Source organism: Anopheles funestus, chromosome X (genome assembly GCF_943734845.2).
Source record: "Anopheles funestus chromosome X, idAnoFuneDA-416_04, whole genome shotgun sequence".
Lineage (NCBI taxonomy): Eukaryota > Metazoa > Arthropoda > Insecta > Diptera > Culicidae > Anopheles > Anopheles funestus.
Genome location: NC_064597.1, coordinates 20,699,541 through 20,723,839, shown reverse-complemented (window position 1 = coordinate 20,723,839; position 24,299 = coordinate 20,699,541). Strand labels below are relative to the sequence as shown.

General features: G+C 41.7%; 1 protein-coding gene across 1 annotated transcript; it reads left to right on the top strand.

The window, feature by feature from the left end:
* The first annotated feature begins 22,679 nt into the window (after positions 1 to 22,679).
* Positions 22,680 to 24,273, top strand: LOC125769361 (uncharacterized). Its single transcript, XM_049438059.1, has 3 exons — positions 22,680 to 23,132; positions 23,200 to 23,273; positions 23,407 to 24,273. Exons 1-3 carry the CDS (start codon positions 23,125 to 23,127, stop codon positions 24,234 to 24,236), a joined length of 912 nt encoding a protein of 303 aa, XP_049294016.1. The 5' UTR covers positions 22,680 to 23,124; the 3' UTR covers positions 24,237 to 24,273.
* The last annotated feature ends 26 nt before the right edge of the window (positions 24,274 to 24,299 follow it).

The window sequence follows — 24,299 nt, the reverse complement described above, 5'->3', positions numbered from 1 at the left end:
TTCTCAAAATTTGATAATTTTTAAACTAGTTTAAGTAACCATTCATGACATTTTAGAAATCGAAAAACAGGTGGCCTTATTGCTTTGTCCGACACTGTAGATAGTTAGAAGGTAGAGTTATCTAGAGCAATTTGACGTTTCGCAACATGACAGAGGTACAGTAGATCCCCGCAGTACGCTAATGTTTGGGACCGAACGCTATAGCGTTTATCGAGTTTTCGCGTATTGCGGATTCCCTCTGACATATCGTTTATACTTAAAATTGAAGAGTCGAAATATAAACATGCACATGGGGTTCGAATAAACTATGTAAACAAGTCAAGCTAGGTGTTCGTTTCACACGTATAGCGTCTAATCGTAACCATAAATCAAAATATGTTCATATAATAAAAATTGTAAACTAAAAACACATTCAATTAAGAATTCATAATCCGGTATATTTGATTCACAAATGTTTCATTATATATGATGAAAACATTACAATTTTTGTACAAAACTGTCCATTGATAACTGTCTTTTGATGACTTTCTTGTCATTATAAATATTTTTGTAAACCGCTATTTCCTTTCTAACTCGATCGCTTACATTCGCGGACCTTTCTTCGTCTTCATCCATCGCTTGAAATTCAGATAATGCTTTCTCTATGTTTTCGAAAGCAGCCTCCAATCTTTTTGAGCTGAATCTTTTTTGAATAGGTTCTAGATCTTCTTCGTCGTACTCCTCGTTGTATTCATCCAATACTTCTAAAGTATCTGCTTCAATTAGCTCATTGTTCGTTAGAGGTTCTTCTTGTAAAAAGATAAATTGGCGTATATCTTCAGCATCTATTTCCAATGGTAACACATTAGCTGCAGACACACATTCTTCTATTAGAAGTTGAATTTGTTCATCTTCATCAGTTGATGTCGTATCATGTGTAAAAAAAGCAGGGCATATTTTTTTCCAACACTCATTAATGGTACTCGATTTAACCTCATGCCATGCAGCAGATATGTTACGTATGGCAGAAAGAATGTCGTAATTTTTCCAGGCATCAGTTATGTTGAATGTTGGATTTTGCTCTATTGTATGAAGAATGCGAGTGAATGTTCTGCGAAGATAGTACGATTTTAATGTTGCAATTACTCCCTGGTCCATAGGCTGTAACAATGATGTAGTTCTAGGTGGCAGGAAAACGACTTCAACATTAGGGTGCAGTTCGTTGAGCTCTATTGGATGGCCTGGAGCATTATCAACTAACAAAAGGATCTTAAATGGAATGCCTTTATCTCTACAATACTTTTCTACCTCTGGTACAAAGTTTTGAAGAAACCATTCATTGAAAATGGAACGAGTCACCCATGCTTTTTTGTTGGATTTCCAAACCACTGGCAAGGACTGAACTTGAACATGCTTAAATGCTCTTGGTTTTTGTGAATGGTATACTGCCAAGGGTTTTAATTTTAAATCACCCGTCATGTTACTTCCAACCATGATGGTAATTCTTTCCTTATTTAATTTTATTCCAGGTATTGGTATCATATTGCCGAAAACATAACTTTTTGTGGGCATCTTTTTCCAAAAAAGTGCAGTTTCATCAACATTTATAATCTGTTCCGGAAGAAACCCCTTTTCTACTATTATCTTTTCCAACAAGCCAGGAAAGTTTTCTGCTGCTTCTTCATCTGCACTTCCAGCCTCACCATGCATCTTCATGTTCTTTAGGTTAGTACGATTTTTAAATCTGTTGAACCATCCCGAACTGGCTTTGAAAGAGTTTACAGTACATTCCGTAATTCCAGTGGAGCTTTCTATATCTTGATACAAAGATTTTGCCTTAGTTTGGATAATTTGTAAACTGAGAGGAATTCGCTTATTTAACAAATCTTCTATCCAAATCACTAACAAGCGTTCCATTTCTTCTATTATCTCATTACGTTTCCGAGTGGCCATTGAATCTCCTTTCGCAAAATTCAGTAAATTATCTTTGCGTTGGATGATGGTCCGCACTGTTGATTGTGGTCGTTTTATTTGCCGGGCTATTGCTGCATAACTTTTTCCTTTTTCAAACAACTTGATCATTTCCAACTTTTCTGACATTGTTATAGCACACTTCTTCCGACTATTTTTATCATTTGATTCCATATTTATCGCTTCGAGATTAAAGCGCAGCCCAAAGAAACAAGAACCAACGTGTAGTGATTGTGAAAACAAGTGAAAATTTTCTGGAAATTTAGGCCGTTGCAGCCATGTGGACAAAATCGTACTGCTTTCTCGTTCTGCCTAACTAACAACAAAACTTGCCAAAGCAGGAGAACATGATGATTTTGTCCGCTTGGCCTTTAACGACTGTTTAAAACTGCGTGTTAAAAACTTCATTCTATCGAAGCAGAGAAAAATTGTACTGCAAAATATCAACGAAAATGACAAAGCAAACTATCAAGAGTTTAAACCACAACGATAAACGCAATGAACTGTCATTTTTCAAAAAATCGCGTACTGCGAAATCGCGTATATCGAGTATAGCGTACTGCGGGGATCAACTGTATACCAATGTTATTGTTGGTTTCAAAGCATGTATGTTTTGGTAGCGATTGAAAAACGTGTAGTTTGATTTGTGTACTGCTTTGCGTCTGGTTTCATAACGATTAATTCTTTCTACAATTCTACATTAATCGTTCGTCGTTTTTGGTTTTTGATCGCTTTTCGCCTAGTGCTTAAAGTATATGACATAACTTGAATTTTTTTTCTTCTAATTTGTTAATTACACTTAAGAGTAGTCTAATTTCATTACTGGATAGTTATTGTTAGATATGGTGTAATTTAGTTTGTTAATATTTCTTGAATTTTTTTGCTTATGCTTAGTTTATTTAGATATAGTGCTTTTCGTAGTGTATTGTGTTCAACCATATATCTTTGATTTTCATTTTTCATTGATGATTTCACTTTTTAAACATGCCTACCGTTTGTGCTGTTTTGTTGTGCAAACAAAGCCGCTACAAGGTTAAAAAAATTGGCTTCAAATTTCGTTTCACACGTTTCCAAAACTTAATCCTCTTCGTCAAGCGTGGGTGAGGTTTAGTAAGCGTAATGGAAATTGGGAACCTTCCAAAAATGACGTGATTTGTTCCTCTCATTTCGATGAAGAGGACTTTCAGATGCTTCATACACCATCTGAGGGACGCCAAGCACAAATAAAAAAACTTTTTCCGAATGGCAAGTTGGTTCTTCGTCGTAAAAAACAAGTGAAATTGAACGTATTTATATTATTTATAGCCCTTCCTAAGATCTTTCGGCCTGATATCCGCTCAGTAGTTCAGAGTCAGGAATCGGAAGAAAACGTTGATAATGTATCACTTGATACAGAAAATCAAGCAAGTAATGGGGAAACATCGGGAAGAAATGCAGTACACGACATTCAAACGCATTTGAAAATATTAAAAGAAAACGAATTGTTGCGAAAGGCTAACAATGCATTAAAAAACACTGTAGAACGAGTTGCTTCCGAAAATGCTGAGTTGAAGAAAGAAAATAGAGCTCTTCAAAAAGAAATAGAAAAGTTGAGAAACTCGAGCATTTGTACAAATGATTGGATTGGAAAATTGAAAAATTGTCTGAAGATGAAATTATCTTCCAATCAAGTAGATTTAATTTAGAAAGAAAAGCAACGAGTTCGCTGGACGATCCAAGAAATAAGCTGTGCCTTAACATTGCGATACTTCGCGATTGCGAACATTGCGATATGAATTATCCGTTACCATCTATTTCGACTCTACAAAAGTATTGCAGAAAAATGAATTTGAAAGAAAGTGTTTTGAACGATGTGCTGAGTTTTATGGGTCATTACATAGCGATATTAGAGGATAGAATGATGCAGAATGTATTTTATCCTTCGATGAAATGAAAATCCAACAAACATATACTGGAATATGATTCAGCAACCGACACTATTATGGGACCACACGATTATATACAAGTAGTCATCGCAAGGGGTCTTTTCAAAAATTGGAAACAACCGGTATACATAGGATTCAACAAAAAAATAACGAAAAAAATAATGCTGGACTTAATAGAAAAATTACACCATAAAGGAGTAAACGTAGCTGAAATAGTGAGCGATAATTGTTCGTTTAATATAAGTTGCTGGAGGGAGCTTGGGGCCGTTCACTAAACAACACCATATTTCGAGCATCCAGCAACAAAAAAAAGGTGTATGTTATACCAGATGCGCCTCATCTACTGAAGCTACTAAGGAATTGGCTAGTGGACTGTAGTTTCAATTCCAATGGAAAAGTTATCAATGCTAAACTGTTATTTGAAATCATTGAAAAAAGGCATGATGTTGAAATGACTCCAATTTTTAAATTAAATAACGGAAATATGATCATGTCGAGTCAAGAGCGGCAAAATGTAAGACTCGCTGCGCAATTACTGTCAAGGATCACTGCAATATCATTACGATGATATTGCATAAATCAGGAAAGCGAAAATCTGGCCAACTTCATAGAAGTTGAGGATCTATGGTTCCATGTATCCAACTCGTATTCACCAAATGCGAAATTAGATTACAAGAAATCTTACACAGGCGATTTTGAGCAGATAAAAGCATTGGACGACATGTATAATCTTATATAGAACATGATCGTTGTAGGAAAACAGAACTTACAAGTCTTCCAAAAATGCATTTTAATGCAAATCACATCTTTAAAAATGCTTTTTAAAGACATGCAGAACAAACATCGTATAAAATACTTATCAACACATAAGGTAAAAAAAAATTGTAATAGTGTAATCTATACTTCTTCTTCTTGGCTTAACGACCTTACAGGTCACGCCGGCCATTTCTGGCTTACTAGACTTATTTTTACCACGTAGCCGGATAGTCAGTCCTTGCTACGGGGGGACAGTCCGGATGGGATTTGAACCCGGTCCGGCCGTGTGGACTGGCGCCGTTTATCACATGCACCACCGGGCCACCGAATTATACTAATGTAGCAGGGATAACGCATAGCGTTTAGGGCAATTTATCTGCCTTTCCTTTTTGCTTTCTTTTTCCCTACTTCACAGCCATGTACCGTGTAATAGTACTGCGTTTGTACTTGCACTTTTCTTGACTCTTATTCCACTCTCTCACCATCGGGCTCCTGGCAGGATCGCCATGCTAAGTTGCAAATAATACACGAACGCTTGTTGTACCAACTGTTGGCACGATTCACTGTTCTTGAAATACGCGTAATTACAGACCGCATGTAACAGATGATCGTAAACAAACCAACGTGACATTCGAATCGGCTCGAGCTATTTGACATCTAGAGTTGCTGAACGTTCACTTGGGTTGACGGACCGCACACTAGGTGGCGCTAAATGCGCGGATTAGGTTCGGAAAAAGGTTCGTTAGGGTCATCGTTCTACCTTCGGTGAACAACCAAATTAGTATGCCCAAATAAGGCAAAAACATTTATGCGCACGGATTATATGTGTCAATAGGTCAAGCATAGGGCTGTAGCAATTGAGAGACGGTCAGAGCAAGACCAATTTTTGAACCTCGCCCAAAAAAACGCAAAAATAAAATTGTTCTGCAAAAACCAAAAAGGGAAGTTCGAAAATTCTTGCTAAAGTTGATTGAGAAAGTTTCGCTTTTCTCAACACCGACTGTGGAACATTAATGTCCCTATCGCTGATCGCGCAGCCTTCTTATTCCTTATTTCAGTTATCACTCACGGCACTCATGTGTGCCAACATGGACTGTGGTCTATGCCCATGACGTCATGAGGTCACGCTCCATGACAAAACATTTAAACCAATAATCTTCTCATTCATACTGCTTGAGTTGTTGCCGTACAAAATGCAACTACTTCAGCTTCTGTGGGTGATACAGCTACTGTTGACTGTTTTATAGTCATTGTTGCCACCAACGGAGTTACCCCGTTGCAGCTGCTAGTGTCGGCGGAATCCCTTCCGAGCTAGCTGAGTCTGGATCGCTTCCCGCTCACCTGGGGTTGGCGTTGCTTAATCAAGATCGGAGAAGTGCCTCCGACTCGTAATAAGAACACAGGGACGAGTTGCTTTCAAGACTGATTTCTTTATTCAAATTATGCTACTTATATACTAGATAGTCGTTTCGTCGACGGCGTTCTGTTTATTTATTTAGTAAGCTACTTTTATGGTTGGGCGCGTACTTGTTTGTTGCAAGTTTCGTTTCCTTAAACTTACTTTCTATTTTGTTCCCGTTCTATTTATCGTTTCCGGGTGCTACGCTTTCATTTTTTATTTTCGTAGCTGCGTCAGCAACAGTCATCCAGCAAACAGTTGCCCCATAAACACGCACTATGTATCCACTAATTGACTTTCTATCATTAATGTTATTTCCCCAATCGGCATCACAAAATATTTCTAATGCATTACTAGTCTCAGTGCAGTGAATTCTTGTCCTCTATTTACAGATCCTTTCAAATATCTCAAAATCCTTTTCAAGTATCTCCAATGTTTTTCTGTAGGACAACTTTATAATTGACTAAAGAAGTTTATCGCAGCGCATTAATCTAGTCGCGATGTATAAGCCAAATATGCAATACATCCTACTAATTCTCTATACGGTTTATCTGCTCGCTCTTTTTCTGTACCCTTGTATAATTTTAAATGACACTTAAATGGATATTGAACGGGTTTGCAATCCTCCATACCAAATCTGCATAAAATTTTTTGTATATAATAATATTTTTTGTATCTAATAGTCCACTGTTCAATATTTCTTTCTACAAACATTCCTCAAAAGCTCTTTATCTCCCCCATGTTTGAAACGGAAAATGATTTTTTAGACAATTGTTTGTTATTTCAATTTTATCTCATTTGTTTCCAATTATCAATATATCGTCGACGTAAAGTATCAAATGAAATAAATCTCCTTGATCTGTTTTGGTATATAGACAATGATCATTCTTGCTTCGTTTGAAATTCAATATTCTAATAAATTCATCAAATCTCTTGTTCCAAGCTCTGGATGCCTACTTTAACCCATATAACGATTTTTTAAAAAGACAAACTTGATTCGTTTCGGTTAAATTGATTCCTTCGGGACGATGCATGAAAAAATTCTTCTTCAAAATTTCTATTCAGAAATGCTGCCTTTACATCTAATCGATGAATTAATAAACTTTGTTGTAGAGTTGTAAATAATATTAGTGTATAAGTAGTATAAGTATATAGTATAAGTGTGCAAATATTATTATAAGAGTATATGTATCATACATAGATGTAAGTGATTGTAGGAATAAACAGTCGCATATTAGAAGTCAAACAGTGAACATCGCTACAAAGAAAACAACAGTTGGCGACGAGGAAATTGGGTCTGCGTGTGAAAAAAATACCAGAAAATATAATAGTCCAAGTATATCGTTAATTGATGAAATTGAACCCTTCGTCATGGGGGAATGCATAAAGAATGGAACGAATGGACATTTTCTTTCAAGTAAATGAGATAGAGGCGTCTAAAAGGACTATAATGTTGTTAACGCTAGGAGGAGCATCACTATACAGTCTGATATCGAAGATGGTATCACCGGAAGAGCCAATACTGTGCAACTATGAAAAGCTGTGTGTGAAGCTTAAACAACAGTTGGAGCAAAAAGTGAATGCGGTGGCAGCGTCACTTTATGCAGAAGGAATATTCTATTACCGAGTACATTGTGGAATTGAAAGCTAACGCACAACCGTGTAAATTCCAATCGTTCATATCGGAAATGTTGCGTGATCAATTGGTGACCGGCGTACGTGTATGAGAGTCTGAGGAAGCGCCAGTTAAGAGAATCTGATCTAACGTTCGAGCAAGCCGAAAGCATCGCGAGAACGTAGGAAGCGGCGGATGAGCAGAACGAGGCTTTTGTGGGGAAAGTGAAGCCTAGAGAAATGGCGGCAATTTAAAACGCGCCAAAAAGAAGCGTCAGTAAGCAGCACTGTAGACGCAGGGACTAGTTACCATCCACACAAGCAGAGCAACGAGCATCTAAACGAGAGAAAGTGATACCGGTGTGGGAGACTACACAATCCACAAACATGTCCAGCACGATTTTTTTTATAATATATTTTATTAAAAAGAAAAGAAAGAGAAATTAACTTATGTACTAGCTTACAATAGAAATAAGCAGCACACAACACTTCCTTGTTACCTATGGCTAGTAAAGTTCGTATTGTGTCTAGTTTCGCAACTGGTGCGTAAGTTTCCTCATAATCATAACCATATTTTTGAGAACAGCCTCTGGCAACCAATCTCGTTTTGAATCTATCTGATTCGTTATCAATTCCTTTCTTGATCTTAAATACCCATTTGCAAGTAATAATTCTTTTATGCAAAGGTTTTTTACATAGTTCCCAAGTACGATTATCTGCATGCGATTTAAGATTACTCTTTATAGCTCCCTCCACATTAGTGATACGATTCATTTCATGGCCCGACCCGGAGTTTGGTGCGGGCCAATCGGAATCGATGCCGACCCGTGGGTGCAGCGGGTTCGGGTCGACCCGTAGCGACCGTACACATGATGGCTCATGAGACGTCCAAAAAAGCCGAAGTCATACACAATTCCAAAAAAAAATGGGTCCTGTCCTGGATGCGTCCTCAAATCGGGAAGCGAAAGACGGTCCGGGAATTATACCTGGGATCTTCGCGAAGTGAAAAAGGATTAGGAAATTATACCTGCGATCCGCATTAGAATACCACGTACGCTGCATTCGGGGTAGCACTCGGTAAAGCGTTGTTTTGCTTAAGCGTGCAGTAAGCATAGAGGGTTTGTTTCGGCTTTCTACGAAGTTACTTGTGGACGTGGGCAGGGCGTGGGCGTCACGTGTGAGCTCAGCCTATGTGTGTACTCTCACATAATGTCGATGTCATCCGCGAAGCCGAGAAATTGGAGAGAACGGGTGAAAATCGTGCCCCGGATGTCGATTCGCATGACACCTTCCAGAGCGATGTTAAACAGCAAACAGGAGAGTCCGTCCCCTTGCCTCAGACCCCGGTGAGATTCGAACGATTCCGACAGCATGTTCGATAGTCTCACCTTGCACTGCACCCCATCCATCGTGACCTTCAACAGCCGTACCAGCTGCCGGAATCCCAGGGAATCCGTACTGCAGCATGGTGTTCCATAGTTCGGTCCGATCTATGGTATCGTAGGCCACCTTAAAGTCGATAACCAGGTGGTGCGTAGTGATTTGATGCTCTCGGCACTTCTGGAGGATCTGTCGTAGAGTAAAGATTTGGTCGGTGATCGATTTGCCTCCAACAAATCCAGCTTGGTACCTTCCGACGAAATCTGTGGCAAGGGGCGCAAGTCTGCAGAAGAGTATTCGGGACAGGATCTTGTAGGCAGCATTCAGGACTGTGATAGTTCGGAAATTAGCACAGTCCAGTTGGTCGGCCTTTTTGTACACTGAGTGTATGACACCCAGCTTCCATTCTTCCGGTAGTTCTTCCTGGTCGCAAATTCTTACGATCAGCCGATGCATAATCACGGCAAGCCCCTTCGGGCCCATCTTGAACAGCTCTGCCACCAGACCATCGCTACCAGCTGACTGGTTGCATTTCAGCTGTTTGACGGACTTGATGACTTCGTCCAAGGATGGCGGGGGCACTTCGCCATTCTGCTGGCTGACATAATACTGCTCTTCTCTGCTTTAGTGATGGGTAAATTCGACAAAAAACCGGAACCGTTTCCGAATGACTCCATCAATTTGGGGAGCGGTTTCGGAAGGTAGGTGCAATACTCCGAATTCGGAACCGTTCGGAGCCGTCCGGAGCCGTCGGGAGCCGTCCGGAGCCGTCGGGAGCCGTCCGGAGCCGTCCGGAGCCGTCTGGAGCCGTCCGGAGCCGCTAGTCAGCAGCCGGACCCATCCGGAGCCGTCGGAGCAGTCCGTAGCCGTCGGAGTCGTCGGAGTCGCTAGTTGACAATGATATAACCTAGATCAGGGATGAGCAACCTTTCAGGGCTTCGGACCACATTCAAAATCAAAAACTGGTTGGCAGGCCACATTACAGGACGCTTTATTGATATAATATTGAATGTAGTAAAGCTGCTTTTATCCGGATTTTTTCGGACTAGACCCATTGCTGTATTTTTGAAAAGTAAAGTAAGATTAAATATTTTTTATTTTTGAGTGTTATGTTAACAGAGTAATTTGCACTTTTAATTCTTAATAACATTAAATATAAAATTTGCTTTTAGCTTGAAACTTTGAAGCTAGATCGCATGCGGTCCGCGGGCCCTAAGTTGCTCATGCCTGACCTAGATTATTGCTCTACCCAAACGAAACAAAACGTGGAGAGTCGTGGCAATTTTGGGACAAGCACGGGGCCCCATTCTTGCCACGATATTTGCTCCATAGTCAGAAACGATCGGGGCCAAAATGAACATACTTAAAAAAAGACGTTGCCGTATTTGCAAGGTGAAAATTGAAAAAAGAGAGTTTTTGGTATCAGGGGTTTTTTTCTCTCTTTTTGTGGCCGTTCGATCGCGGCTGTCTGTTCTTCCTCCACAGCTGATTTGAGGGAATATCTTGTCCTGTTTGTGTGAAACATGTGTATATAAAGTATGCTGTTGGAGGAAGAGAGCATGCGATGTGAGAAGTGTATCCAATGTTTTTCTGCTGCTGTAATTTTGAGTGAGAAAGAGATTCGAACTGATATATATTTCAATTACATAATTACCGTTGCATTTGCTTCGTCGGCGTTACAATCAGGCTGTTGAGTCCAATATGGCGGATCATCATTATGAGTGAGTTTTATTTTAGGCTCACCGAAATACCTTGCAAGTTTCTACAACATGCCCGGCCTGAGTTGGAATCTCGACGCAACCTATTTTTTCTATGGGTTATTAGGGGTTTGATTATTCAATTGTTGTTCCGCTGCGTCGGTAAGCACAATCATATGCAATTGGCATGTGTTTTGGGGATGAAAATATATATATATATATCACTTCAAAAATCTTGTCAATTATTGTTGGTGCGTTGAAATCCACAAATCCCAGAAACATTTTCGTTTTGACTAGGTAAATGTTAAGCAATCATGCCGCTTGAGCAAAAGGATTCACTCCTTTGACTAGCGGATCACGCATAGCCAAAAGTATGTGCTACTGATCGCTTCAATCTTTGATGATCGATTTCTTCATCTGGCACCGCGGCATCACTGACGTCGGTTTAGCATTGCTTTCTTCAGTTAAACCGTGCTTTCTTATCATCTTTGGCAATGGTTCCACCTTGTATTTGTATTTATAACGTGCTGTGTTTAAGCATGTTTAATGGAACTATTTATATTTGTTCGTACAACCCGTGGGTTGATAATTTTTCTAGTGATCGTAATGAAGATCCTGTGTATTTTGCGGTAATACAAACAAATGCATTTTTTATCCTATGTCCTTCAAACCGCTTTATAGATCATGGAAACACCGTATCTGCGAGAGACATGAAAGGTATTTGGTGATCGCGGGAGTAAAGGTGAAATGGAGAACAGAAAGAAATTTGTTCAAAGCTTTGCATATATACACACACAATGAAACCGACGATGAAGCAACCCAGTCATGCAAAAGCGAGTTCATGCGGTCGAGTCCCAGTCATGCAAAAGCGAGTTCATGCGGTCGAGTTTCTTTTGTTCTCATGGTCCTTAACGGGTCTGTTCGGAATCCACCGCGGAGTCCCGGAGGAAGACATTTAGCGACCACACGCACACACTCAAACCGGGTTGGTATATAAAGCCCCGCGTAGCCACGCCCGCTTCAGTCGCCCGCGAGCGTTCGTAGCGTGTGGATCTACGCCGGATTTTAGCAAAAAAAATGAATGAATTCCAGAAAATAAAAACGCCAGGGGGGTTCCTCTAATTCACTCTCTCGTGAGAGCGTGAGAGAATCTTTTTTCCCCATACAACTTCCTTGGAGCTTTTGCTGAAATGATAGAGAACATTGGATTAGAAATTGGTGTAGAAGAAAGTCATGCTTACATTTGCGCCATCCGACCAGCCGTTGAGGGGGTACGTTGTGTACCGTATATAAATGAAGCTGAACGGAAATGGATTTCACTGCACGTATGATGCAAAAAATAATTCTTTCGTGCTTTTAGATATTTTTGGGGAAAAATATTGCATAACAGGTTTGTTTCCTACCATACGGCCGTTCCGATAAAAAATATTAGACGCTGTTTGGACCTTTTTAACTACCCTCAAGGTGTGGCTTTATGGAAAATTTCTATAAACGCACAGAAATACGAGGTAGCTGCTACACGTGCTAATTTTTTCCCATGAGCGTTCAGACAGACGACAGGTAACTAGCACTGTTCCTTGTCGCTACGCGCCTATACATGCGGAAGGTGTTACTGGTTCTTGTAGGCAGGTAATGAACACAGGATGCTATGTAGGTGCGACTAGGGGAAACCGAATACCTCTGATGAGAATTGAGTCATACCACAAACCATTGCTTGGCCAAGAAATGGTTACCGGCTAAACACCGACTCGCGTACCAGTGATGCGTTCGGGTACATAGGTAAAGAATATGAATGTAAAAGGATGCGTCGATTAGGTGTCGCACGCTGGACCTAGAGGCAGTGAACGATCAAATTAAAAGCTGTTCAGAAGCCCTAAATTTTTCAAAACAATTCTTTATATGTAGGTTAACACTGTCCTTTACACCTGTTTACAGTTCGTATTTAGTTCACAATTTATTTTAACGTTTACGTGGGTTACGGTTACGAGGTGTTTGCGCGGAGGTATCTTAAGAGCAACTAATGTAAGTTCGTAATGAGACTGTCGTATAAGTTCGTGTAATGAGTATGAGTTCTGGTGAGTTCCTGTAGATCACAGTGTTCCCTGCTTCGGACATTCTATTACACCACCATTTTCTCCCCCTTTGGAACTAAGTTCCAAATATAGATGTTACGTTAGACTTCGATGGGTAAGGGTGCTAGTAATCTAACATTCCGCTTGTAATAATTGTTGTTCACCTTTACCAATGCTACTCTAACTAATCCATCAGCGCTTGGAAAGATTTGTTTCACAACTCCCATGGGCCATTTAGCAGCAGGCATGTTGTCATCACCGATTAGTACAATTTGGCCAGGTTGTAGGTTGTTATGAACTTTCGTCCATTTAGCCATTCTTCTTAGTAGGTGGAGATATTCGTTACGCCACCTTCTCCAGAACTGTTCAGTTTGGGATTGCACTCGCTTCCACCGAACTTGAGCTGTCGCCGTCATATCATTGTTATCCATTGGGATAGCAGAAAAGGATCTCCCAATTAAGAAATGGGCTGGAGTTAGGGCTTCTGGGGTGTCTGGATCGGCATGTATGGTGGTAAGTGGCCGAGAATTCATTATTGCTGCTACTTGATAAAATACTGTTTGCAGCTCGAGTATCTTAAACTGAGCTCCTCTCGCTGCTGCAGTAAAAAGTCGCTTGGCCACCTTTATATTTGATTCCCATAATCCCCCGAAGTTGGGACTTCTTGGTGGAATGAACTTGAAAGCTATTCCATATTCAGCCATCTTGTCTACCATCGTATTTCGAAAATTCTCATTTTTATAGACTTGTAATAACCTTTTCAGTTCGGCATTGGCACCGACAAAATTTCTTCCGTTATCTGAATGTATTGTGTTTGGTTTACCGCGTAACGACACGAATCTCAGTAGTGCTGCTATGAATGCATCTGTCGATTGGTTCTCGACGACCTCTATGTGGATTGCTTTTGTAGCCATGCAAACGAATATGCATGCGTAGACTGACAACTTTGCTCTTGATCTTATACTGGGTTGTACGTCGAATGGGCCACATAAGTCTATGCCAGTGTTGTAAAACGTGTAGGATTCGGTGACTCTCTCTGCCGGAAGTTGTCCCATCTTTTGAGATAATAAGCATCTGGCTGTTGTCTGGATGGGAAGTTGTCCCATCTAATAATCATCTGGCTCTGGCGCATATAACGCATTTCCGTAACACTCCCTGAACGGTCCTTCTCAGATCTCTCATCCAATACGTTTCCCGAAATGCGTTCATGACTATGTTAAGACCTGCATGATAATGGTGTTCGTGCAAATGTTGAATGATCACTCTCGCAAATGGATGCGCCTTCGGAACCAGAATTGGGCTTTTGAGTGCGGGATCTCTTGCGTTTTCAAGTCTTCCTGTAATATGTATCATCTCATCTGCGATTGTTGCATTTAGGTGTTGAAACTCCCCCTTGGGATTTATGCAGCCATTTTCTTTAAACTCCTTCGTTTCGTTCGGGTATACGCTTGATTGCATGATCTTAATGATTAACATTAAACCCTTTTGACGTTCAGCTACTGTAATAGGCCCTGTGGTTCTTGAAAGTTCAGGGCTTTCGTTTTTCTTTGTCTTGCAGCTTGCTTTCATATTTTGAATCGCGCGATATACTAATGCAAAATGTTTGACGGTCTTGTTGTAAGAGAAATGGTGTGGATAGTTACTGATCAAGTCGTCGCACGTGGGCCCGAGGGTGGCTACTAGTAGAGATGATGACGACTTTTTTTGTTCAAGTTCCGCGGCAAAATCGTATTGGTATCTTGATGTGTTTACAGTTCCTTGATTGTTTTGCAGGAATTCTGGACCAGATAGCCAAAACTTCAACATGTTTCCGATTAGTTTGCTAGGAACAATTCCTCGGGAAACCAAATCTGCGGGATTTTCCCTGGTCGAAACATATTCCCAATCGTCCTTATTGGTGGCTTTTTGAATGCGATCTACTCGTCTCGCTACGAATTCCTGCCATCTATTATCGCTACTTTTAACCCACGATAGTACAATTTGTGAGTCACTGTAATATTGTTCTTTTGTAACGTGGCATAACTGGTTCCTTATTCTTGCGATCAATTCCGCCAAAAGCACAGCTACCAGCAATTCTAATCTTGGTAAAGTGATTTCTTTTACTGGTGCCACTCTGGATTTCGAGCATAACAGTGTGGTTCTTTTCACTTGATTCTCTTCATACTGTAAGTAGATTGCGCATCCATATGCTTTCTTTGACGCATCAGAGAATCCATAAACTGTCAGTTTTTTTGGATTACTTTGCACGGCCATTCGTGGGATACTAACATCTTGTAATATTGATAACTGCTCTTTGAGTGTTTTCCATTTTTGATATGCATCATTAGAAACCTTATCATCCCAACCAATTTTTCTCGCCATAGATCCTGCATAATAATCTTTCCCATCACGATGATGGGCTGCATTAAGCCGATTGGGTCATACATCTGTAAGACCTCAGCGAATAGTTGTCTTTTTGTAAGACTTCCTTCATCTTTTTGTTTGACTTCATATGCCTTGAGTTTGAAAATGTCTTCTGAAGGTGACCAGATAACTCCTAATGTTTGTATAGTGTCAAAATCACCTATTCGAGTGGTGCTTTCGCGATCTTGTTGTGGTATGGTTTGCAATAATTCGATGTCGTTTGTTGCCCATTTTTTTAACGGGAATCCATGGGATACTAGTGCCAATTCAATTCCCTCCTTCAATAGAGAAAGTTCTTCACTATCGGCCGCCCCAATCATTAGGTTATCGACGTAGAAGTTATGCGTTATAGCGTTAGCAATCTTCGGGTTGGTGGATTTCAGTCGTTCACCTACTTCATTGAGAGACCTACATGCCAAGTACGATGATGCAGCTTCTCCATAGGTTACAGTTAATAATCTGTATGCTCTTAAAGGTTCTTTTGGGTTGGCCCTCCAGAGAATGCATTGCAGCCAACTATCTTCTTCAGCCACTAGGACTTGTCTGTACATCTTGACAATGTCTGCGGTAAGCACCTTGGTGTGCATACGGAAATCAATTAGAAGGTCGAACAGCTCTCGTTGAACGTTGGGACCAGTTTTTTGTATGTCATTCAGTGATGTGTTGTTTGTGGTTTTTGCGCTAGCATCGAAAACCACCCTCAGTTTTGTAGAAGAGGACGAAAGTTTTGTGACATACGAATGTGGGATGAAATATTTTACCTTGTACATATCCCTTGGCTCAATCAAAACCAATGGCCTAGATTCAGGTACTCTTCCATGAATCTTTTGTACTCCATGTACGTATCTGGTGAATATGCTAGCCGACCCTCTAGAGTATGGAACCGTTTCACTGCCCGCTGATAGGATTCTCCTAACGTGTTTGGATCTTTTAGTAAGGGGATGCGTACTATAAATCTACCATCCTGAGTTAAATGAGTGGTTTTATGAAAATGGTATTCTATCTCATCGCTTGTGCATGTATCTCTCGAATCTAGTGTAACTTCCTCAACTACCCAGAACCTCTCTATTAGTTTTGACAATTCACAGTTTGCCAGTTCATGGTGTTCATTTGATGCCGTACTTAGAATACCCATAACCTTACGAATCTTAAATGCTCCGTGCATAATCCAACCCATTTTGGATTCTTGTAAACATAGCTGTGGTTTTAGACTTACGATTCGCGGTCCAATGATTTGCGCCATGATTCTTGCTCCAAGCAGGACCTCAATGCGACCCTTCTTGTAGAAGTGAGGATCTACTAGTTTTAAATTTTGAGGTACTCCGATGTCATCTTTTTCGAAGTTCAAGTACGGCTGGTCGTTTAATATGTGAGGGACTACCATGAGATCGACATCCAATCTAAAATTTGATACGCATGAGCAAATGGTTGTAGATAGTATCGAGCTTACCATCGTGGCCCCCCCTATTCCATGTAGTTTTGCATCGATTGTACGTGGCTCGATGCCCAAGACGTCTGCAGCTTCCGCAGTGATTGCTTCCACCTGGCTTCCTGAATCAAGAAGGCATCTTAATTCATGCCAGGTCGATGCTCCTTGTACTTTGACGATCGCTGTTGCTAGTAATACGTAGTCCTCCTGTTCTGCTAGTCATGATGATGGTCGAGTCGGTCCATCGGGTCGGACCTGTTCATACGGTTTCGTTGCTCCTGTTGATTCCCAGTGTGCCATGTGTAGTAGAGAGTGGTGTGCACCATTGCACGAACTGCACCGATGCATTGATTTACACTTCGTCGCCAAATGTCTTCCTCCCAGGCAGTTGAAGCACCTCTCATTGTTACGGGTAAATTCGCGTCGCTCCTTAACGTCCATCGCGATGAATTCCGAACAGCCCCATAGTCGATGATCACCCCGTTTGCATTTGATACATCTAGGGAGTTCTTGGGCCGTATGCTTCGTCGTTACGCTCATAGACGATTTTGAAGAGGTAGATGGTTTGCTAGATTCGAATGTGTTCACCATCACACGTTGCTGACTAATGTTCTCTAGCATTTCCTTCAGTTCACTCCAGGTGTACACCTTTTTGCAACTCATGTCCGTTTCTATCTCTTCAAGCGTTTTCTCATCTAGGCGATCCTTTACAATGGACACTATCAAACCGTTAGCTATCCAGTCGATCTTTTCGCTGGAATCATCCACAATTTGCTTAGCTGCAGCAATCGTTGTATCAACCGCATCGATTAGCGCCATTATGGACTTGGTGCTAGGTGTTTTGATGCGTTTAATTCTAAGCAGATTGTCAAAATGTCCTTCGAACGCCGTTCGCCTTTTGTAGAACCGCTCTTCTAATTTAACCCACGCTGCTTCAAAGGACATGCCAGCATTTTCAAAGGCTTCGCAAGCATTTTTGCCGGGTTCGAACGCTCCCATTGCATTCGAAAGGTACGCATACTTATCTGCATCCTCGAACAAGTGCCCGATCCGCTTCTCGAACCGGGTTTTAAACGCAATCCACTGTGTTGCTGCGCCGTTGAATTTAGGCAGTTCAAGCTTGGGCAGTATATCGGCACTACCGTTACTCGTGTGTAATGTGCTGTTGGCCGATGACCCTTTATCTTGCTCTCGTTCTCGCTGCCGCTGCGCTTGCTGTCGTTCCATTCCAACCTGGATTAGATGTTTCAACCGGCCTTTCGTTACAACGTAGCTGTCCACGATGATCATGCGTCGACTTTCTCCGGTCGACGCTCCTTCGATTAGAAGCAATATGTCATTTGCTTGCTTGTAAAATATTTCTAAGGCCTCATGTCTTGCCTCTAATTCTGCAATGGATGGTAACGCGTCTTCCTGGACACCATTTGCATACTTTACGATGTACGCCATCGACCTTTCAATGGCTAGCAGCTGACGTCCCCATGAGGCCGCATGATCCTCTTCTACGGGAGCGCTGTCCGCTTTAGTCGCTTTCTTCATTGCGAATTTATTCGCACTTAATAGTGTTCACACTACAGTTTTAACACTCTTTTAACAATCACGTCGGGGTCACCAAGAAATGTTTATAGTTCGTATTTAGTTCACAATTTATTTTAACGTTTACGTGGGTTACGGTTACGAGGTGTTTGCGCGGAGGTATCTTAAGAGCAACTAATGTAAGTTCGTGTAATGAGACTGTCGTATAAGTTCGTGTAATGAGTATGAGTTCTGGTGAGTTCCTGTAGATCACAGTGTTCCCTGCTTCGGACATTCTATTACACCACCACAGTACATCGCTCACAGTGTACCGTATCTATCGGTGGTCACTTGGCGAAAGCTTATCCAACACACACCAATCATTGTGGCGAGCTATAGCCGAACTCGCAAAGGTTACATCGACAACACTCTCCCTAGCTATACCATTGCCCACAAACGTTAGTCTCTGTCCACCGTTCAACACCACAAGGTCGAGAAGATCGATGGTAGTAAGTAGTTCCTCTTCCTTGTCCTTAGTGCGAGCGCATCCCCAATGCTGGTGCCACGCTTTAAAACCACGACGTGCGGATGAGCCCTGGCTTCGGCGTAGACTGCATCAACGAATGCTGCAAACTCTTCGTTAGTTACACTTGGGGTAGCGTAACAGCTAATAAATGTTATGCCACCAATATCTGCAGCTACCATCCCAGGCACGGAGCTGCCCTATATACGTTGGGTGGGACGCATGCCGGTGACTATTATGGCTGCTTTCCCAGATGGGCCGTCGTTGTCTGGACACCGGTATATTTCCGACGCTATGATCGCGTCTACTCCTTCCTCACGCGCAAACTGCAGCATGAGATCCTGAGCTATTCTGCTCCGGGACGCGTTTAACTGAAGAGCTTTAATCGCTGCTGACGACGAAGGAACCGTGTCAACCATTGGATACACCAGTGATGGGCGCACCGTGCGAACCCGATGATGTGGGTTTCACTACAAATGATGCATTTGGGCATTGCCTCACATTGCTTGGCATTGTGGTCTGCAACTTCGGACTTCAGACAATTTGAGTGCCTGTCAATGCCCTTGCAGTTTGCAGCAATATGACCCCTCTCCCCATAGCGATAACATCTTTTGTCCCCGGCACTCTGGATCTCCATTTATCACATGCGGCAGCGTGTGTTGCCAATGATGACCGTATTGTCATCTAGACGCTGTGCAACAAGTCGCGGGACCCTGATCCGAGCACGTGATGTCAGGTCACGACCCTGATGACGTCAGGTCGAGGCTTCTGGCGATAAGCCTAACGCTGCTGCACTGGTGCCTGTTGTTGTTGACTACGCTGCTGACTTGGCAGCTGCTGTTGACTTGACTGCTGCTGATGTTGATGTTGTCGCTGTTGTTGTGCGGCGCGTCCCTTCACCATCGTCGATCATCGCTCCTCTTGTTGAGCTGGTACGTTGAACGAATCCGGAACCGAAGCCTAACGCAAAATCGATTGCCGTTGTTGTACACACTGCTGATGTTGTTGTACACACTGCTGCTGCTGGCACTGCTGTTGATGTTGCTGCTGCTGCTGGCGTACGCGACACAAGTTATGAAATTTTCATAAAATTTTCTAAAGTGTAACCGGTACAGTTCTGCACCGATTCTCACAATCGACACACCGTTCGACGCGTGTTGTTGTCGCGCGTTTTTCGACGTATTGCTCTTATAAATCAGGATTCAGTCAATTATCTCAGTTTATCTCAGTTTTAATCAGTATGCGTGTATGCGTATCAGCACACGTGTACTCGAACAAGAGCTCGCTGTAGAGTTAAGAAATTAGTTCATAAGTATAAACTAGGTTAAGATTGTAATTAGTATGTAAGTATTGGTAACGCAGCACACGCATCATACGGTCACCCGTAATGTGCGTACAGGCAGTTCGTACGAAACGCGTCCGTTCACCACGACGGTTCGCGCGTCTCTCTCAACCGGGTACCGGCTGGTAACCAGATATTTGCGACGCGTCTACTTTTCGCCTGAACTCCGTCAGTATCGTCTGGATGTGGTCATGCCACCTTCGTCTACATCCAGCGAAGTTTCCGGCTATAGCTATTTATGTTCCCGTATCTCATCATTCAATCTTCAGCTTCTTCAGTTCAACCCACTGTTATCATCAACTCCTCGGTGCAATGTCGTGTTTGCAGCTTTGTATTGTGTATCGTGGAACGCCTTTATTCTAGTGTTAGCGCATAGTATTTCAGTGTCATACGGATGGATTATCGTAAAGTCGCCTTTTTTTTAACTTTCCTTAAATCTACAAATTCACATTAGAAACTTACACAACAATTTTTGTTTCCGTTGTTACCATACTTCACTTATTGATTACTCTAAAAATTTCTTCAATCTGTTGTTATGCAATTTTTCCAACTTTCTTCCATTTTTAACTACGCAAGTTTGGTCGCTGGATATTTCTACTGCTTCGTACGGTCCTCTCCAAATAGTTTGTAATTTCTTTTCCTTTCTCACAGATGTTTGAATTTTGCACCTCGCTAGAATCCACATGCAGTAATTCATCTGCGGAATGATCCTCTGCCTCTGGTGCATCTTCAATAACATGTTCCACATGAAATTCTAGGCTTTTATTTATAAATATTATTTACATTATTTACACAGGGATTTACTGACCCTTCTTGAAGAGCACTTGCAGAAAGTATGTCTGATGTTAAATCCAAAACATGTTCAGTAGCGGTTTTAGACATGACCCCCATCGGTACCATAATTTATTTTCCTTTCTCACAGATGTTTGAATGTTGCACTTCGCTAGAATCCACATGCAGTAATTCATCTGCGGAATGATCCTCTGCCTCTGGTGCATCTTCAATAACATGTTCCACATGAAATTCTAGGCTTTTCACTACATTATTTACACTGGGATCTACTGACCCTTCTTGAAGAGCACTTGCAGAAAGTATGTCTGATGTTAAATCCAAAACATGTTCAGTAGCGGTTTTAGACATGACCCTCATCGGTTCCATAATTTCTTTTCCTTTCTCATAGATGTTTGAATTTTGCACCTCGCTAGAATCCACATGCAGTAATTCATCTGCGGAATGATCCTCTGCCTCTGATGCATCTTCAATAACATGTTCCACATGAAATTCTGTCCTTTCCACTGTATTAAGTGCGGTAGGTGCCTGAAAAAACTTCAAAAACAAGGAAGACTTTAAGCGGCACGTACGAGTGCATACCGGCGAAAAGCCGTACACCTGCGATATTTGTTCAAAATGCTTTGCCCAAAAGGCGAATCTGCTATCCCACCGCTGTCACCATATGCATAGGCTGCTACACAATTATATCGTTTATTTCACTACAATCCCTCTACACGCATGCTATGTCCACACCAGAATAATTCATGTTCGCCTCCTTCCATCATCCCAATCGATCGTTCATCTAATAGCCGCCTTCCCGATCGCTCGTTTTTATATCAGCCGCCTTCCGTCGTCCCGATCGCTCGTTCGTGCTAGCGTATTATATCTACACGTGGCGACAAGTCGTTGCGGGCACGGTCGCTACATCTCTTTTTACTTTTTTTTTCAACCGCCTATTCGTCTCTATTGATCTGCTGCAAGCAAATCGCATCATGCTTCTCTTTTTCAAGAGAGAATATTCCATCACACAAGAGCATATAGACTCACTTCCGCAGGCTTAAAATTGCGTCTTAGTTTGTAACCAAGCCTCAATACCGCGTGTATTCTGCGATTCCGTTCTACCGCATTCGTATCAGTCGCCCTTAACCTCCTCTATCCAACTGCAGACTTGAACTGTTCCGGCTGGCAACCTGGCATTCACGATGCGTATACCTTCTACCTGAATTCCGTCATATGGTCCTACAACCGCCGGATCACTATCGTGTCTTCGTTTGTAATCATGTCGCAACACCGCATGTACACTTCGATTGCAACAATCGTATCAGTCGCCCTTAACCGCCTCTATCTAACTGCAGATTTCAACTGTACCGGCTTTTTTTAACATCGTGCGAAATCTTCGAAAAATACACGCAGAACCGCATGCCGGATTTCTACCGACTAAACCCCACGATGTGCGCAGCCCGCTTCTCCCCCACATATTACCGTGCGGCATGGTAGGGGGATGGGGTCTGGTCCTTATAACGGGCATTAACCCTCGGACACTTAGTTCCGCTTGTAGTTATCCCGGTGACGCTCGTAGAACCGATGGCTTCACTGAATGGGTGCTCTGCACCGCGCCGCAGTATTAGATGCTGCTTTAGCGCCCAGATGTTGTAGCAGCAGTGACGGCAACTTCCTCATCGGACGACATGTGTGTCCGTCGTGATTGGTCACTGCTACTCTCAGCACTAACAATTAAGTCCGCCGAAGAAGTATGATCCACCTCTTGCTGCTCCCGCTGTTGTTGCTGCAAGAGCCGGATTCGCGCTCGATATCGTCTTACCCGTTCCCTCGCGATGGCCCTTCTAGCAAAATTCGCCAACGTTGGTGGCGTTTAGGAGGGCCAGTGCGACGACTACCCAAGCTACAAACGTCATATAAAAAGACGTCTTTTTGTGGTCTTTTTACCCATAAAAAGACCACTAAAAGACGTCTTAATAACACCTCATCGGACCGACTGCCATGTCATGGTGTACCTTAAATATGTACGTGTCTTGGCAAATATCTGTCAAATTTTGGAAGAAAATAAAAAAGCAAAAACAAGTTTGTTTACTTCTCTTTCATCTTTTTTCTCTCCTATTCATCCTCATGTATCGGAATTGGGTGGTCGGTATTACAGAGAGTCGGTATTGATAGAGTGTGTTCTTTTTTTAGTGTTGTTCATGCCATATGATTATTACAGTAAAGGAGATTTGAACTTATACTTACATGAATGTTACGTGCGAAGCGTAGCGCTCGATCCAGTTGGTCCGTACGGCTGTGTTGACATCAGAGCAATAGGAAACCAATAAAAGCCATCATACAGCAAAATGGAAAAGTATGTATTGTATTTCAATAACGTAAGCCAACAATTAATTAACATTTTCTATACCCCTTTATTATAGTACACAACGCAAAGTAGTACATCTTAAAATGAGCAACGGTAGATATGTTCTATCAGAAATGCCTCAGACTGCAGGTAAATCTAATCGTGTGTGTTTGTAATGCGTGTGTGTATCTTTTATAGAAGTTTTGATCCCAAGGAGATACTTTCACCTCTTCTGGTAGAATCGGGAAACTGTATTTTTCTTCTTTTTGTTATTGTGTTACAGCTCAAACCCCACAACCAAAGCTGCATGCCAATTTGTTGGCAAAACTAACAGGCGAAGACAACGATCATAATTCTCGAATCGACCATCATTCAGAAAATAGTGATTCTCAATGCATTCCGTTACGCAGCATCTCCAATGTACCCAAACCTCAGTCGTCAAACCTCACACACATTAACCGGGCACCAATGGCTTCAACATCTAAACCACCGAGTGCTACATACAGAACACAAACAGAAATGGACTCCATGGAAAAGAAAATAGACGCGGTAATGGAAAAAGTAAACACAATACAGAAACAGCAACAGGACCTAGAAAATTTAATCAACACAAAAGTGACGTCGTTGGAGAAAAACCAGAGCGTGATAAAAGCCAAGCTGGATTTGATCCTTGATAAACTTTCTCCTCGCCCGGGATTGGTACCAGCATCTACATTCGATTGGGAACCAATTTCCACTAAAGAAAAGTTGGAAGAATTAGAAAAACAACTTACAGTACAGGAATACAAGCAAGAAATGAAGAACTATTTGGAATGCCAATTACCAACCGATAGTTCCGAAGAGAGGTTGCATGAGGCAATGGACATAATTTTCGGAAGAGCATTTACGACGGAGATGAGCTGGACGGGTATCGGATATCCAAACAACAAGATTCCCTTGTGTCGTTATGTAAATATTTTATCATTATTTAAAAACATTGGAACATTCCACGGAGTAACTCCGACAACACAAAAAATCAAATGTTTCTTTCAAAATAAGCTGAAGCATGCTGATCAAAGGCTACATTTGTCAGGAAAAAGAAAATCCACGCACCATCGACATCGACATATGTAGAATAACTTCTATATACTTCTACTTTCGAATTAAAGAAAAACGACTATAACCACACGTATCGCA

Excerpts from the sequence above, each read along its gene's own strand:
- LOC125769361 (XM_049438059.1), top strand. Across the intron at positions 23,274-23,406 it reads AGAAATGCCTCAGACTGCAG|CTCAAACCCCACAACCAAAG; the intron begins GTAAATCTAATC and ends ATTGTGTTACAG.